General features: G+C 46.0%; 2 protein-coding genes across 5 annotated transcripts in view; both read right to left on the bottom strand.

The window, feature by feature from the left end:
• Positions 1–13,945, bottom strand: part of CUL1 (cullin 1) — a 110,075-nt gene extending 96,130 nt beyond the window's left edge. Inside the window, exons 1-2 of one of the 4 annotated variants that reach the window (XM_082400486.1) lie at positions 13,446–13,616; positions 1,705–1,960 (exon numbers count right to left, since the gene is read on the bottom strand). The gene's annotated coding sequence lies outside the window, so the exon portion shown is untranslated. Of the gene's footprint in view, positions 1–1,704; positions 1,961–13,445; positions 13,617–13,716; positions 13,849–13,925 lie in introns of those variants that run through there. The other 3 variants (XM_082400487.1, XM_082400488.1, XM_082400485.1) reach the window with 3 other exon arrangements.
• LOC309632714 (uncharacterized protein) lies at positions 1,970–13,438 on the bottom strand. Its single transcript, XM_082400501.1, has 2 exons — positions 12,928–13,438; positions 1,970–5,910 (listed from the first exon to the last, which is right to left on the bottom strand). The coding sequence occupies exons 1-2, from the start codon at positions 13,302–13,304 to the stop codon at positions 5,799–5,801; spliced, it is 489 nt and encodes a 162-aa protein (XP_082256627.1). The 5' UTR covers positions 13,305–13,438; the 3' UTR covers positions 1,970–5,798.
• Positions 13,946–16,627: the final 2,682 nt, after the last annotated feature.

Here is a 16,627-nt window from a genome sequence, read left to right as displayed (position 1 = left end):
CCTGGGGTAGGATGTGAGCAAATGTATTTAAATCTTCACGGTTTGTTTTATGAGTTCTCCCACTTCCTAAAAACTAGCAGGGCTTTGAAATTAGTAGGTAGGCCTTCAACCTTATACGAAATGAGGGAACATAGCTGCTTTCTCCTTGAGATCAATCTTTGTCCTTCTAATTATATAAACATAGAAATACCTAATTATATAATATTATATAAACATAGAAATACCTAATTATATATTATATAAACATAGAAATATGCTAATTCAGCATTCCCCCAAACACACAATTTTATAATCATGAGAAATTTTGGATGCCATTAAGTATGGAATTTTCTCCTATGAGCATCGTAGGAATTAGGATACAATTTTTATTCTTGGTACTTGAACAACTAATTAATAAGTCTTTTTAAATCCTAAAAATCCACATACAAGCACTCAAAGCCTTAAGTATTGTTCAAGTTATAATTAAATCTTAATTCCGTTAGAATATAGATTCTTCCTATTTTAATTACTGTGTGACTTCCAGTGGGATGACACGAGCATCACTGGTATAAATTGCTTTAGGAAGCTTGAAGGTGACCATAACCACTTAATATTTGACAGGTGCTATGCAGACTGACTGGCTCGTCCATATAAACTAGCTTTAACTGTTAAGGACCGAATTTCCGCTCTCAGTTTCAGCACAATGCTTTTATAGGGACATTTATTCAATGATCTAGCTTGGTGCTTGCACGTATTTCATTTCCAAGCATTTTCGTTCACTTTAAAACAAGGAAAAACAGTATTACATTTGATCACTATCTACACCATGCATATTTTTCAAATTGAGGACTGCAATCCATTAACGTGTGGGCCATGAAATCAGCTTAGTAAATGGTAACCAGAACTTTTCAAAAGAGTGAAAAAGAGAAGAGCTCATAGAACATCAGTACTGCTCAGTGCATCTTTAATTCAGTTATGTCTGTGTATGTACAGAGTTAACCTACAAAATGCAATTCTTACTGTAGAAACAATTCAAGAAGCACAGAGTGACATTACACAGTGACATGACTATTTCAAATAGTTAATCTATAAGTGCATGTGGATGTTTGAGGGGACGCCCAAGTTCTGGTTCCTCAACTCACAGCCTGTGTGAGCTTGAGCAGATTCCTTAACTTCTGTGCCTATAATTATCTGTAATTATAACACAGACAGACATATATATAATGGGGGCAATAACAGTACCTATCTTATAAGGTTGTGGGCAGGTATAGATGAGTTATGTAAATAAGCTGTTTAGAAGGGTACCAGACACACAGTAAGTATTTGCTACTATTCATATTAACACTTCAACAAAGGTTATCAGATGTCCTCAAAATTCCTAACAGGGTACTTAAATAAAACAACAAAAAAATTCTCAGGGGGAAATGTCAAAGCTAGCGTGTAAGTCAAAATGAAGTAAAGTAATGTCGCCTGAAAATTGCACAATACCCTTGGATAACATAACACCAGGGGTACTTCCCAAATTCCCACCAAAGTGGACCCATCATCAGAAGACAGGGAACCTTGTATTCTGACGGACCTGGGGATCCAGACAGAAGCAGTTGTAAAAGTTCAGATTTTCTTTGAAATTTCACTGGTTCTTAAAGTTCATCTGGATCTTTCATTCCACCACCAAATACACATAGTAGAATGCTCTAAAATACCAGCTTGAAAACCGTTCCTCACCCTAGTTAGTGGGTGAGCTGCTGTTTCAGCGAATCCACTGAGGTTGGAAGCCTGCTACGGCGGAGCTCCCCCTCCGCACCGGCACCCCAGCGTCTCTCTCCTGTCTTGGTGCCGCAGCGCCATCAGGACCCAGCCTAACAACAGACAGGCAGACACAGACAGCAAGTCGTTTTCACTCCTGAGATGACCAGGATGCTGGTGGTACAGGAAACACCTTCAGGCCACCGAGGGTGGAAATCTGGACACGGACCTTCAGCTGGGGAGACAGAATGACATGTCACATGCAGATGGCAGGTCTCTCCCACTCCTGGTGAGGATCCTGCTTCAGTAAAGGACGCACTGTTCTACCACACACGCTGTCACTTTCGTTTCAATGAAATGTTTCAACTCACAGTTCCCACAATTCTGTTCAACTAATGTGCAGATTTCCCTCCTGTGTGGCCACGGTTTGCCCTGTAGTTGGTGAATGCCAGGCCCTGAAATAATATCTGCTAAGTCAGCAGATTTTGAAAGTTACCACATCACTAAGCAAACAAGATCATTCATCTAATCTGGGTTTTCAAGGCTTTTCATTACTTTTTTTCCCACTAATACAAATAAATTATCTTAAGTTCAAAAATTCTGACCAGGGGACTTCCCTGGTGGCACAGTGGATAAGAATCTGCCTGCCAATGTAGGGGACACAGGTTCGAGCCCTGGTCCGGGAAGATCCCACATGCCGCGGAGCAACGAAGCCCGTGCGCCACAACTACTGAGCCTGCGCTCTAGAGCCCGCGAGCCACAACTACTGAAGCCCGCACGAGTACAGCCCGTGCTCCGCAACATAGAGCAGCCACCGCTCACCGCAACTAGAGAAAGCCCGTGCGCAGCAACGAAGACCCAACACAGCCAAAACCAAATAAAATTAAAAACAAATTCTGAGACCAGCAGCTCCCTCTAGCTAAGTGAATTTTCAAGACACTTCCCACTTCACTACAAATTGGTTCAAAAAGAATAAACAGCCCCACCTCTACACTCCATTTGATTTGGAGCTTTCACGTTTTGAATACAGTTTACCAATTCATTCACCTTACTGAAGGTACGAGAGCAATCTGGCGGCACCCTCTTTTAGGCGCCTGGATGGTGCTTCTGGCCACGCGGGGTCATGAAGAGCCAGAGGCACCTACCGCTGCTGGGGGTCTGCACCCAGCCCCACCCCGTGCACACGTGCAGTGCGGACTTGATAAAAAGCATCCTGTTGAAAGTGTCCTTACTAGCTACGACAACAGCAAGTAGTCAAGAGACTTCTAAATATCCGGGAAAGGGTATGAGGAGGTACATAATACACAAAAGTGTGCTTTTAAACCTTGGCTTTAGCACCTGTCAAGGATAAACAGATTAAATTCAGTCTCTCAATTATCTGAGTGCGTCTTCTGAGTTCATGAAAACGTACCATCTGATAACCTCCGATAAGGGAGGTTTTTTCCTTTCCGGGGGGCGGGGGTGGTTAAAAAATCTTGCTCCCCACTCCGACTGAGAACAATCTGGCCACACCTATAACAAGGGGAAAAGTCTGGTAAAACGTGTAACAGCCTCACCTAAGAAAATGACTCTGAAACTGACGGAAGCGTCTAGCATTTTTCACTTGTGTTTTTTTTTTCAGCTGAACTGGTCCTAGTCATGATGTTTCTTTTTAGTTGCAAAAACCTGTAGTGAATTTCCTTCATAATCTGCACAACTTGTTTTTATGGTCACTATAAAAGTAGTGGCTTTTTCGGTTACTGTTTAGGGGCAGAAGAGACAAAAGCAGCTCATTTCACTTCTACAGTAATTAAACCTCATATTTTAAATAAGAATAAAGAACATCCTACATATTGAGACTGGTAGATTTCTATCAATACACTACTTGCGACTGGGGCACTACCATCATCTTTACAGTCAAGCTTGTTTGGTGGGAGAAGCCTCAGAGAAACGTCTGTCAAAATTCTTGATTTCACATAATTTACTTCATTAACTTGCGTATATTTTCTCAAGCAAGGTTTTCAAGCTTATGCTTCAAATACCTTATTTTGAAAACCATCCAATCATGCTCCCAGTTGAAAATATAGTATTTTTTAAAAGAACATCAAAATCACAAAATGCAGATTTCCTCCACAGTTTAACAAGAACTCATTTATATAAAAAATAGGCACTTTAGAAGACTTGAGCTTCACAAACATGATCCAATTTTTACAATAAAATTTAGACATCAAAACTTTGCAAATAAATCAACTTCTGCAAAGTACTGTATAAATGCAACGAACTATAGAAAGAAGCACATTTTAGGACTAATTTTTTTCAGATCACAAACCCCGAGTATGCACTTATACTCACTTAGTCTACACTAGACTGCCCACAAAACACACAAATCTGCCTCTGCATTTTGGGGGGAAAAACCCTCTTTTTAATGTAAAACTGCTGCCAAGGGAGTCATCTGAATGTGTTTTAAAATCATTTTTTACAACTATTAAGGGAATCCACCATCCTAGTTAGACACACACTCACTCACCTATAAATCTACCATAAAAAGCAACAGTGGATATTCATCTTACACCACATCCATACTTTCAGAATGAAACGGTGTAACATATGGTTTGTTGGTTAGAACCTGTGACTTCTTTAGTCATAGACTGTTTCCATAAATCAGCCTATCAAAAGAAAATTTCTCATTTATAATTTATTATAGGTTAAATCTCAAAATTAACAGAACTTCCCCAAACTGGTCTGCTTTACTGAAATCTCACTTTTATGGGTAGAAGGTTGGAAGAAGGAGGACACGCCAAAGAACCGGCACCCACACCAGCCGCTTTCAAGTGAGAAGTGCCGCGGATCAGCACCGAGCACACGGCCCGGCTTGCAGTATTTTCTGAGCTTAAGGGGATGAGATGGGACGTACTGAAGGGCTGGCGAGGACGGAGAGCGGAGCCCACTCCTGCCTGTCGTGGTGACGCCAACACCCGCTGGGGGCAGACTCTGCAGTCAGGGAGCCATGAAAAATCCTGAACACAAGGCAACAGGAGCTGGTGACAGAACCAGACGAGGGAGGGATGGAGACAGGGCATTTTGAAGGAGGAACTAATAATACTCGGTAGTGACTAATACGGAACATCACAGTCTCAGAGAGAAGGCTCGAAACAGAGAAGCTGGACGTGGCTTGGGGAGCAAATGAGATCAGTCTGGGGAGGTTGCGACGGTGGGGAGGGCAGGTGGGCCACGGGGAAGCCCTGCGGGCAGGTAGAGAGGCCACTGGGGCTCAGCTGGGAGGCAACCAGCTGCCAGCGAGAACTGTCAGAACCGCTCCGGCCGAAACAGAACTGAAAAACCCCACAGCAAAGTGGACTAGAACGGAGAATCAGGTCCCAGAGGTACTTCCTGGGCGTCCATTTAGAGAAGAAGACATAACCAGAAGAGCAAAGTATTCTCCACAGAAGCTAAGGCCAAGAGATGACTCAAGAAAAAAGGATGCGAACCTGGTCCAGAAGCTTGGAAAACACTGCATGTTACATCCCCTCCTTAAAGGGGCCAAAACGCTCTAGAAAATAGACCTGGTTACACTTTCCAAACATATCATGCAAACGGTGTTCACACTCTGGAAATCACTGAGCCCGAGACATGCAGGGGAACCCATTTAAAATAACAGGAAAGAATCTAACAGAACCTGAACGAAGAGAAGCCAAGTCTGAGTCTCAATGGACTGAAGTGCTTTGAAAACTCTGGCAGTTTAGACTTTAAAAATTTTGACACATCTTTGTAGTTAATGTTACCAACCAGCATTTTCCAGGTTTAAAAAGTGCTTTCAACATATGACACCTCCAAGAAAATGTGAACCATGTGTGCTTTGATCCTGCTGTTTGGGTCCTCAGTAGTGAGGATAGATTAATGCTGGTCCACGTGCTTAAAAAAATTTCTTAGAGACTTCCTGTGATAGCATTTAGGGTTTATATTTAGACCAGGAATAAACTGAAGCAGGAACCATTTCTAGACAGCTACACGTCTAACTCCGCACCCATGAGGATCCCGATCTCCGCGGCACTTCCCACACTACTCCCGAGAACACTGGTGTTTCCAGATGCTCATCAACGCTCCACTGAAGAGGGAAGAAGCGAACACAGCCGTTTACTCCAGACCACGCCTCTACGGCATGGCATGCCATTTTTCACATCTCTGATTCTAAAATCAGTATGTGCTCTACAAAACAAAACACACTCTTTAACATGGTAGTTGGGTTTTCTTCCCCCAAAGGCTATTATTAAACTAAGGGTACACCTTACATACATACACAAGTACATACACACACATATCCTGTAAGATACACAGTCTCTGTAAAATAGATGTCTCCCTATAAGACCCTCAATGCACATTAACATATTAAAAGCCCCTCAATATGCAACCTAGCGTTTCCTAAATGTATTTACTCACAGATCTTCCCTTCCACTCCAACATCTTCCATGTCACAGAACATAGGTGGGCAAATACTGCTCTAAGCAAATAAAAAATTACTGAAAATGCAGGGAGTGGTAAAGCTGAGCTCCTTTATTATAAAAATAATAGTGACTCAACAAAGCTTCATAATGTCAAGTGATGACAGGCGTGACAGGCTTCACCATAAATGCCCCAGTTAAACTGCAGACATTCAAAAACACAACATCCTGCACAGGACAAAGACACCGACACACAGGACGCTTGCAAAGGTACCACTGAGGAGTAACGGCGGCAAAACTGGTCATCAGGCCAGGCGTCTTCAGCACCCCTAAGCCCTCCCTTCTGACTTCTGGGTCCCCTGTGGGTAGACGTTAATCACCCTCTGGTTCCAGGCGTCTCTATCTGATGACTGACTAGTGAACCATTCCTGCACCGAGTGTCCAAGGCTACCTTCACCCTGGGAAGTGAAGGAAAGACTTCTGTCCAAAATGAGGCATTTATTTGCAAGAAGCAGAAAGCTGAGGGGGAAGAGCTCCAAAGCCGCCAAAGTGGATTCAGCCCAGTCTCTGGCACATTCTAAGCGCCGAGGAATAGTGGTTATTACCACAGGCAAGATGATTCTGTAAGACCGGAGAAGTCAGAAGAAATCACTCTTGGACTTTTTTTTTCTCCACCCTCCCCCAAACTGAAGTCCCCTAGTTCCCAAAGACAAACTCAGGGCTCGGGGAGGGGAAAGGCCTCCAGCTGGGACTGAAGTCCGCAGTCTCCGGTTTCTCAGGCCTCATCCACGATTTCAAACCTTTCCTTCCAGTCTGACCAGAGCAGGCCTCCCTCCCCACTGCAGGAAGGGGGCTCTGAGCTCCCTGGCTTTTCTCCCACGTCCTGACTTCTGGAAGCTGCCCAGGCACACTTAACTATGTTAGCTAATAGGGGACACGTTCTGTGCACCTGTTTTCTCAGATGGCCAAAAGTATCCCTAATCTGTGTCATTTAGAATACGTTTCTTAAATCAATAGTAACGTTTCAATGTTCCAGGCTACAGCACAAAACGTGTCAAAAGAATTTACTTTTTCTAATTTTTAGCAAATTTACATTCTTAGGCGTAATGATGACAGGTTTGAACATCCATCTACTATTGCTAGGAGTTGTAAAGTTAGCAAAAAAGGACAGGAAGTTCACAGCATCTCTAAGAAAAGGAAACTTCCACACTGAAGACAATTCACTAGTACATAATCCACTGCTGTAATTCAACAAAATGACAAAACATAAACGAGGTTCATGAGATTAAGACAGTTTTCATGGAGGCTGTGAAACTTGAGTGAAGCAGCTGAAGGATTAAGATGGGGGGATGGGAAGATGAGCTGCAAGGAGAACCTGAGGGTTGAGAGTCAGATATTTACCCTACGTGTCAACACACCTGGCAAGGGACCTGCAAATAAAGCAAACACCAGAGTGATTCCGGCACTGAACTGAGTGAGCCGAAACATCTTGCTCGGAAGCAGGCTCACTGCTTCTATTGTCTTTTGTCTTCATAAGCTAACCCACTGCATTATAAATACATGTGTGCTGTAGAAAGTTGGATGAAAAAATAAAAACCAAAAGAATAAACTAAAAATAACCCATAATTCCACTATTCAGAGATAATCACTAAAAACATTTTGGCTTATTATCCTTTAAAAAAATGTACATACACACTAAAAAGAAAAATTTAAACATTACATGTACTGCTTTACAGCATGTTTTTGTCTCACTGAATACAGAATTACAGAAATGCAAAGATTTATCTAAAAATGCTGAGATCATAATCCTTAATAGCAAAACCTGAAAACAAATGCTCAGTAAGAAAGCATTAAATAATAGTGTACCCATGATAGAATACTAATCAATCATTTTTTATATTTTCTTAGACTAAATCCTTAAAAGTAGATTAGCTATTTCAAAGTGTATAAATACATATATATTTTTTTTCTTTTTTTTACATAGTTCTCTCAGAAAAATCATTCTTTTTCAGGCAATGAATGGATGGACTCATTTCTCCATACCCTCACCAGAAGTGGCTTATTTTTCAATCTATGCCCAAGTTTTTAAAAACAGTATCTCACTGATTTACTTTTCTAAGAGTACTGCTAGTAAAGCTGAAATTTTTTTGTTTCTTGATCCTTCTTTTAAAAATTACCAGTTTGCTCATTTTTTTCCCCACGGGGGAGGGGAGGGCGTTGTCTTTACCTTAGTTTTATAAGTCCTCTTTTTATAGTAAGCAAAATAAATTTACTTGTAAGTTACAACATTTCTTTCAGTTTGTCATTTGCTTTTTAATTCTGTTTATGGCATTTTAACCTGCAGAAGTTTAATTATTCTAAAGTAATGAAAAGAGCCTTTTCCTTTACAGTTCCTACTTTCGGTGTTATGCTGAGAGGTTTCCTCCATCCTGAGATCATTTGTATTATCTTTTGGTTCTTAAAATCTTCGGTGGGGGGCTTCCCTGGTGGCACAGTGGTTAAGAATCTGCCTGCCAATACAGGGGACACGGGTTCGAGCCCTGGCCTGGGAAGATCCCACATGCCACGGAGCAACTAAGCCCGTGCGCCACAACTACTGAGCCTGTGCTCTAGAGCCCGTGAGCCACAACTACTGAGCCCGCGTGCCTAGAGCCCATGCTCTGCAACAAGAGAAGCCACTGCAATGAGAAGCCAGCGCACCGCAACGAAGACCCAACGCAGCCAAAAATAAAATAAATAAATAAATAAATTTCTTAAAAAGATAAAAACTTGGGTGGGGGAGACATTTTAAAAACACACAAGTTCATCATCCTAAAATTACAACCATCTTTACTACTTTAAATATTTTCACTAGTACATACACATTTTAAGCACACATTTCATACAATCTGTTTTCCAAAGTATTTTCTGACACAGGCCTTTTTTAAAAATCGTAGCTTGTTAGATACGAACAGTCTTAAACGGTTTCATAAATTTAAGGCCAGTGAGTCACATCACACCAACTTAACAATAGTCCCAAAGTTCCAGAACTGTTCCTTTCTGTCCCATCAGCGCCCAATTACTCCCCTTCAATGTCCCCCAGTTACTAAAAGACCAAGAAGAATAAGCTCATTCTTGGTAGGCAACCCAGTTCTGCATAATGAATTCGGTCCTAATTATCAACGATAAGATACCAATCTTGAAAGCATTTCAATTTTGCTCTCTTCTCCTCTTCCACCTTCGTATAAATTAGACACTTTGGGAGCATCCGGTTAAAAGCTGGAGCCCTGGAGTCTCCCTGTCATGTTTTAACCCAGGCCTCACCACTCCCTAGGCCTGATCTCAACCACCCAAAGCCTCAGCTGCTTCTCCGACGCCGTCAGAGGACTGAACAACAGCACCACACTCTGGGGCCTGGTCAAGATTTTAAGTGGGTCGATGATCGTGAACAAAGTGTGAGTTACACGAGTTGCAGCAGGCAGCGCACTGGCACAGGGACACCCGCCCGTCACAAGGTCCCGGCCCTACAGGAGGTCTGTCTATTCCAAAGGAACCACAAGTCTAGTCCAAGGTTAACTGCTAGGACAGTGACCCGGGCGGGGCCTCACGGGACCCCAGGGAAGGCTCCCACCCGGATGGAGCATCAGGACCTGAGAGGAGCCTTTCCAAAGCAGCAGGAGTCTGTCAGGTGACGGGAAGGGGACACGATACTCGAGACAGAGGGAGAGCATGAGGAAAGGGCAGCAAGGCCAATTCTGGGAACCGGCGCTGCAGTGATGGGGAAGCTGCCAGGAGACTCTGCTCACTTGATCCCAGAGTCTCAAAGGAAAACATTTAAATGACCGCCAAGCCTAGGCTTCACAACCCTGCTTCTCAAACACGAGTAAGATTACGCTTTATAGGATGGTTCCTCAAATGTTGTTAACGTTAGAAGCTATGTCATTCGCATGGAACCCAGACGTTGAGGGCCTGAAGAAAACTTAAGAGTCAATTAAAAACCATCTCACTTTATAAATGAGGAAAAAAAGGCTCAGCAAAGTTAAGTTCAAACCAGATCCCATGTCGTCTCTCCCAAGCAACATCTTCTACACCTCAGCAAAAATACATGAATAAATCACACACACATCTCTTTCAGAAGCTATATCCCTGTGAATAAAAAATTTAAAAGCCGTCAAATATAATAATTCTGTTTATAGTGTGCATTATTAAATGGACACATTATAAACAAAGAGCTTAAATCCTTAGTAATAAACCTAAGGTTTTATTTAAATTTGATTTATTCCTCATTTCATGTTCACTTCTCAGTTTTGAAAGGCAAACGAAAGAAGAGAATTTGTTGAGAAACTACCTGATATCCCTCCCCCCCAAAGAAACAAACAAAAAAACAAGGTAAACTTCAAATTGGTCCTTAAAAATGGTACATTCTTTTCTCCAGGCATACCTGAAAGACAAGGTCAAAATTCAGCCAATGGTCCCCAAAAGACATCTTATTCCAGACTCAATTGCTGAGGTAGAAAGCCCATGGCCTTGGAACCTATGCAGGGCTGAAACAGCGAGGAATAAAACACAAACACACTATGTTTTTTTGGGCCCTAATTTTCAACTTGAAGGATGGCAAGTAACTACTCCTCAATCCAAAACCACATTCCTTGGACCTTTCCTTGCTGAAAGAAAGGCATACTACGCCTGCTGGGCAAACTGGGCGTGAACTTCTGATAAAAGGCCCTCAAGGACCCAAGAGAGGTCTCTCCTGTGAGAAAGGTCACTCGGGCTCCAGTACCACCACTGCATTTGCATCATCTCTCCAACAGGGAAGAGCCTTAACTCACCAAAGGATTTCACTTCAAAGGTAAGGCTGCAACATTTAACCTGAGGGGAAAGACCTCAATCTTGTTTAAGAACACACACACACACATTTTAGAAATCTGTACCTTAAAACTAGTTTTGAAACAAAAAAAAAGCAAATTAAAGTTTCACAACTTGTTTTCTTGGCACTTTCCTGGATTGCCATAGCTGAAGAAAACCTGAGCATTTTTTCTGTCGGGGCACTGTGGTAGTTCCTGGGGTGCAGTAGTAACAATTATGATTAAGCTTGCTTGCATTCTTACCCGATGGAAGCGCAGTGACTGCTTCTGTAGCCAAAATCGGAGGTAGTCAAAACACTCGGTGTAAGTTAGAATTATTCCAGATTTATTCACGCAAAAAACAACTGAGGTACCCATGACAAAGGTCTATGCTATTTACTTTGGGGATGCAAAAATACAGAAGGAGTATCTCCTGCCTTCAAGCAATTCAGTCAGAAAAGTATGGGAAGTAAGGCTGCACTGGCAACCAAGACTAAGTTAATTATCTCTAGAAGGTAATATTCAGCAACAGGCAAAGGAGTCGACGGGGCTGTAATATCTAAGCAAACTGCAGAATCGGCCCAGGCATTCACTGGGCTGTTAGTTCCCCGAGGTGGTGGGCGGTAGGAAAGGGGGTGTACCAGCAAGGACCTGAGCCGGTGGCCCTAAGACACAGAGGATACTACAAATCGGTGAGAAACCCTACTACTACAGCTAAAGGTGTTTTTTGCTTTTTGTGGGGTTTTTTGTAACATAAGTTTTTAAAAGATGACTCCAATGACAAAAAAAAGTTAAATATTTTTAGACAGTGTTTCAGCCACCCCTCTCCAGCTTAATGAGCATTCTCTCTCGAAACCTCCAAAAATGGTCATAATAGAGTTAAAGCAAGCCAGTCTCCTGTTTGCATGCTTCGGAATCTGAAATGCCATGCAACTATTTCGACTTACCATGGAAAGCAACAAATAGAACGTTCAAGTAAATTTTTTTCTAATATCCAAGAACACTTTTAGATCAAGAAAACGTCATGTCCAATTTTTTTTTTTTTTTAGACAAAATATTGCTCTTTTTTAAACAGCATTCCCTATTTTGCTACACAACCCACAAACGCTCCAGGATTTCGGAAAATCGGGTAGACGGAGTGGCCACAAAATGAAGTGTTAACCTTAAAACTGCACACGCTTTTGCAGCGTGTTAAGATATGCCGAGGTCCTAGAAGCTGGGGTCGTAAAGTAAAGTGAATTTAGTTCCCTTCTGTGACTCCGACGAGTGTATTTCCAAAACTGCGTGACTACTCCACTCCTAACTTGGACTGTTTTAATGCCCCTACGGGGAAGGGCAATTACACAGAGCAAATAAATACTTGAGTTAAGTTAACTACAATTCCCCATTTGCACCCTCACCACTAACCCCAACTGCGAGCTACGAGCAACAACAGGGATCCAATCGGAAAAGAGGATCCTCTTTTTGGCAGACAGCTCGTTAAAGGGAGAAAACCCCGAACTTTGGGGGATTAGTCTCAAGGAATGCTCACCAAGCGTTTCTCCCCGAACCAGCACTCGGCCTACAGCACACCCGGGCGGAGGCAGGGGTGCGCGGGGCGACCCCTGCACGCGGGCGGCGGCCGGCGGCCGGCGCCCGGGTTACCTGCGGGGTCAGCGCGCGCTCCCGCCGGGCGCAGGGCCGGGGACGCGCCGAGGCGGCGGAGCAGGCCGGGCCCGACTCGCGGGCGCTCGGCCGGCGCCGGGGGGCTCCGTCCCGTTCGGCCGCCGCACTCGCATCCCTGCGCGCCTCCCCGGCCCGCTCCCCCAAGAGAACGGGGCAAAGGGGCGACTATTACCCAATAATAGCGCCCCGCACAGTCACAACAATGCGGGCGAGGAACCCGGGAGCCGCGGGCAGGGAACCGGAAAGCAGAGAGCCCGGCTCCACGGCTCCTTCTGCGCGCGAACCCAGTACTTTACTTGAGAGCACGAGTCCGGGGCAAGCGACGCTCGGGGGAGAAGTGATCCCGAGGGGGCGAGGGAGAGAGGGCACGGGTCCGGGCGCTCCGCGGGGGTCGCCGCCCGAGGAGAGGCGAGGCGAGGCTCGCACGCCCGGCCGCCCGGGGCCGCCCGCCGGCCCGGCTCCGCGGCCCGAGCCCGGTCGCGCTGGGAAAGGGGCGGGCGCCATGAATCGGGCTTTTTCCCAGTGCGTAGTCCGGGCCTGACCGCCCCGTGCCCGCGTCCGGGGCCGCGGCCCGGCCAGGCCCGAGCCGGCCGGGGTGACTCAGGGCCGGGCCGCGCGCTCCCCTCCCGCCACCGGCGCCCTCCGCCCACGAGTCCCCCGGCCCAGCCGCCATTCCGCCCAGCCGCGGCTCGGCGGCTCAGGCCTCGCCCGGCGCTTGGGCTCGGCCGCCGCGGCCCCAGTCACTGCGACACCGCGGCTCCGGGCCGGGCCTGCGCCGCCGACTCTCCTCGGCCCCGGGGCCGTCGACACTCACCCGCATTTCCCGGGTGCCTAAATGGCTCCGGCGACGTCTCCACCTGGTCGCTGGGCCCGGCCCCGGTTAAATCCCCGTCCCGCCAAGGTCTCGCCGCGTCCCTCAGCCGCCGGGGCTGCCCCGCCTGGAGCTGCGTGCGACACGGCTCCCGCCTCCTCCTCCTCCCTGCCCGCCCGCCGGCCCTCCTCCCGCCGCCGCCGCCGCCGCCGCCGCCGCCTGCACCACGCAACCTCCGCCCTCTAGCCTTTCCTCCCCGCCCTCCCGGCCTCACCGGCTACGGCTCCCGTGGGGGAGAAGCTGGTGGGGGAGGGCCGGAACGCACCGCCATCGGCGTCCGGGGCGGGGGAACCGGGAAACCGTCGCCGCCATCTCCCCACCAGCCCGCGGCGCGGGAGGGGCCCGGAAACCTCCCGCCCGCCGCGGCCCCGGCCCCCGGCCCCCCAGCGCCACCGAGGACCCGCTCGCGGGGCTGTTCTTTACCTGAAAGCCCGCGGCGCCTGGCCCCGAACCCCGGCGCCCTCCCTGGCCGGGCGCAGCGGATCCTCCTCCAGGTTTTACAGCCTCCCTCTCCTAGCGGCCGCCTCTAAGGACCCGGCTTCCCGCCACTTCGGGCCGAACGAGGAGGGGTCACCTTCTTAGGTCGGGGCAGCAGCCTGGGGAGAAACTGCCCCAAGACACCCCGGAGGAGGGGGTCTTACACACCCCCTCCTGCCCCCCTCCTGCGCGCACACACGCCCTGAACCGACACGGATCACAACTGCACCCGGTGGATCTGCCTCCCCGGCTGGGAGAATAACCAAAAGCCATAACCCGACCGACTGATAAAGTCTGAGATGGGCGAGTGGCCCTGAAAAGCAGGTACAGACTAGAGAGAAACGTGTCGTCCATTCTCGAGCCCCAGGACACCTGCGGGCCTCGGCGATCCGCACCTGAAAGCCCGAGCTCCTCGGCGCCTCTCTCCCTCTGTTTCTTTAAAATCAAACCAAAACTAGCTTCCCTCTTCAAACTCTTTAACCGACTGTTTTTTAGGCAAATGTTGATAAAGATTCCCTTTACCATTAATCTCTGTAAAGACAAATCAAGAATGAAACTGAAGATTTTACATAAATGGATGGGATGAGATGTGACTATAGGATTGTTTTCACGTGGGGTCTGGAGTAGTTCACCGCATTCAAGTGAAATTAACTCACAATTGGGTACTTGAAATACAAATTTTGGCAGCACAAATAGCCACCTGGCTGCCTACGGTGACACAGGTGAGAAGCGTGGACTTGGAGGGGCTTCTGCTTTCATGCCCGTGGTCCATGAACAAGCGGGGAGGGATTTCAGATTGTCTGGGCAACAGACTTGATGAATGTTAACTTCCTGTTTTGCTCCAAACTAAAACATTAAGTATCACCTTGGGGTGGAAATCCTAGGCCCAGAGCAGAGGCCTACCCCCATAGTCCTCTCTTTCCTGAGGAATATGGGTTTCTCTTAGAAGAAATATCCCACTACTAGATGTGGTTCCTCCTATTAAAAAGTGGTCTTTTGTCAGCATCTCTTAAGTATCTTTAAAAATATGGCATTTGTCTATACTTGTCACCGAAGTACGTGATCTCAGTCTGTGCGAGGATTTTTAAATTCTTGGTTTATACCATATACTTCTAAATATTCAAAAGAAACTTGGATGCATTTAACTTTTTTGTGGGCACATGGTAAGATTGAAGGTACAAATGGAAGGCTTGTCCCTGCAGACAATGCTTTCCACTGTAGGTATATGGCTTCTCTTAGATCCTTACTTCTTCCCTGTGCTTTCCTCAGACAAGGTATCTCATCTCCAATTTCCCTTAATCTGCCCTCTCCCATCTCGTCATTCAATATGGTCTCCTTGCCTGTGACTTCCCAGACCTAATACATGAGCTGAGTGGGTCAACTTTCTCTTTACTGTTTTTTTCTTCCAACCTCTCTTTTTCCTTAACAGAAGGATTTAGTCCCCCTATACCATCCTCCTCACTTCTCATTACCTCAGTTCCTGGTTCTTAACTTCCTTCTAGCCTTTGCTCTTCACTCATCTGCGCTATTATTCTTAGCTCTTAGAGTATGACATTGACTTTTTAAAAAAATAAATTTATTTATTTATTTTTGGCTGCACTGGGTCTTCATTGCTGCGTGCAGGCTTTCTCTAGTTGCGGCGAGTGGGGGCTATTCTTCATTGCAGTGCGCAGGCTTCTCATTGTGGTGGCTTCTCTTGTTGCGGAGCATGGGCTCTAGGCGTGCGGGCTTCAGTAGTTGTGGCACGCAGACTCAGTAGTTGTGGCTCATGGGCTCTAGAGTGCAGGCTCAGTAGTTGTGGTGCAGGGGCTTAGTTGCTCCATGGCATGTGGGATTTTCCTGGGCCAGGGCTCGAACCCGTGTCCCCTGCAGCGGCAGGTGGATTCTTAACCACTGCGCCACCAGGGAAGTCCCCTACGCCATTGACTTTTATGTCCACTTCACAACCGGTTACATCTATACCACTTCTACTCTGGGCAGGTAAGCTTGCCTCCAACCTAATGAACCAAGGCCATCTATTCTCTTTCCACATCAAAACATTCTTCCTCCATCTTTCTCCCCCATCTCAGCAAAACTGATGTTGTCCCCCTTTCAGATGACCCAAAGTTTGGAGGGGTAACTAACTTGATAGATGTTAGAATCAAAATTCAGAAAAAAAAAATTCAACATAGTCTCAGACTAGAATATTAGGCCAAAACCAATGAAATAAAATAGAACTTTACCAGTCTAAAACAATATGACGCAGTTCAAAAAGCCCACGTTTTAGATTTAGGTAGACCTTGGTTTATATTCAAACTCAAACCACCATCTTTTGCTCTGGTTAAGCCAACTGTTATATGGGGATTAAAATACCTACCTCATAAGGTTGTCGTGAAGGGTAATTCCTTTGTAATTCCAGCATACTTCCTGAAACAGCAAGTGTTAGTTCCCTTTCTTTCCTCATCTTCCATACAGTGGAAATCCACTTACTGCCCTATTTAGTTGTTGATAACACTGACATTTTCAAAGTCTTATGGGCCTGAAAACTCAAAATACTGACCCATGGACCTTGCATCTCAGAGCTAGTCACCGTCCTAGAGAACTCCTTTGTCTATTTTGGCTCAGTCTGTGGGGGCATTCGTTATCATCATCATACCCACTTTCCAAAG

The sequence above is a fragment of the Balaenoptera borealis genome, assembly GCF_965194805.1.
Source record: "Balaenoptera borealis genome assembly, chromosome: 7".
Taxonomy (NCBI): Eukaryota; Metazoa; Chordata; class Mammalia; order Artiodactyla; family Balaenopteridae; genus Balaenoptera; species Balaenoptera borealis.
This window is presented reverse-complemented; position numbering and strand designations above follow the sequence as displayed.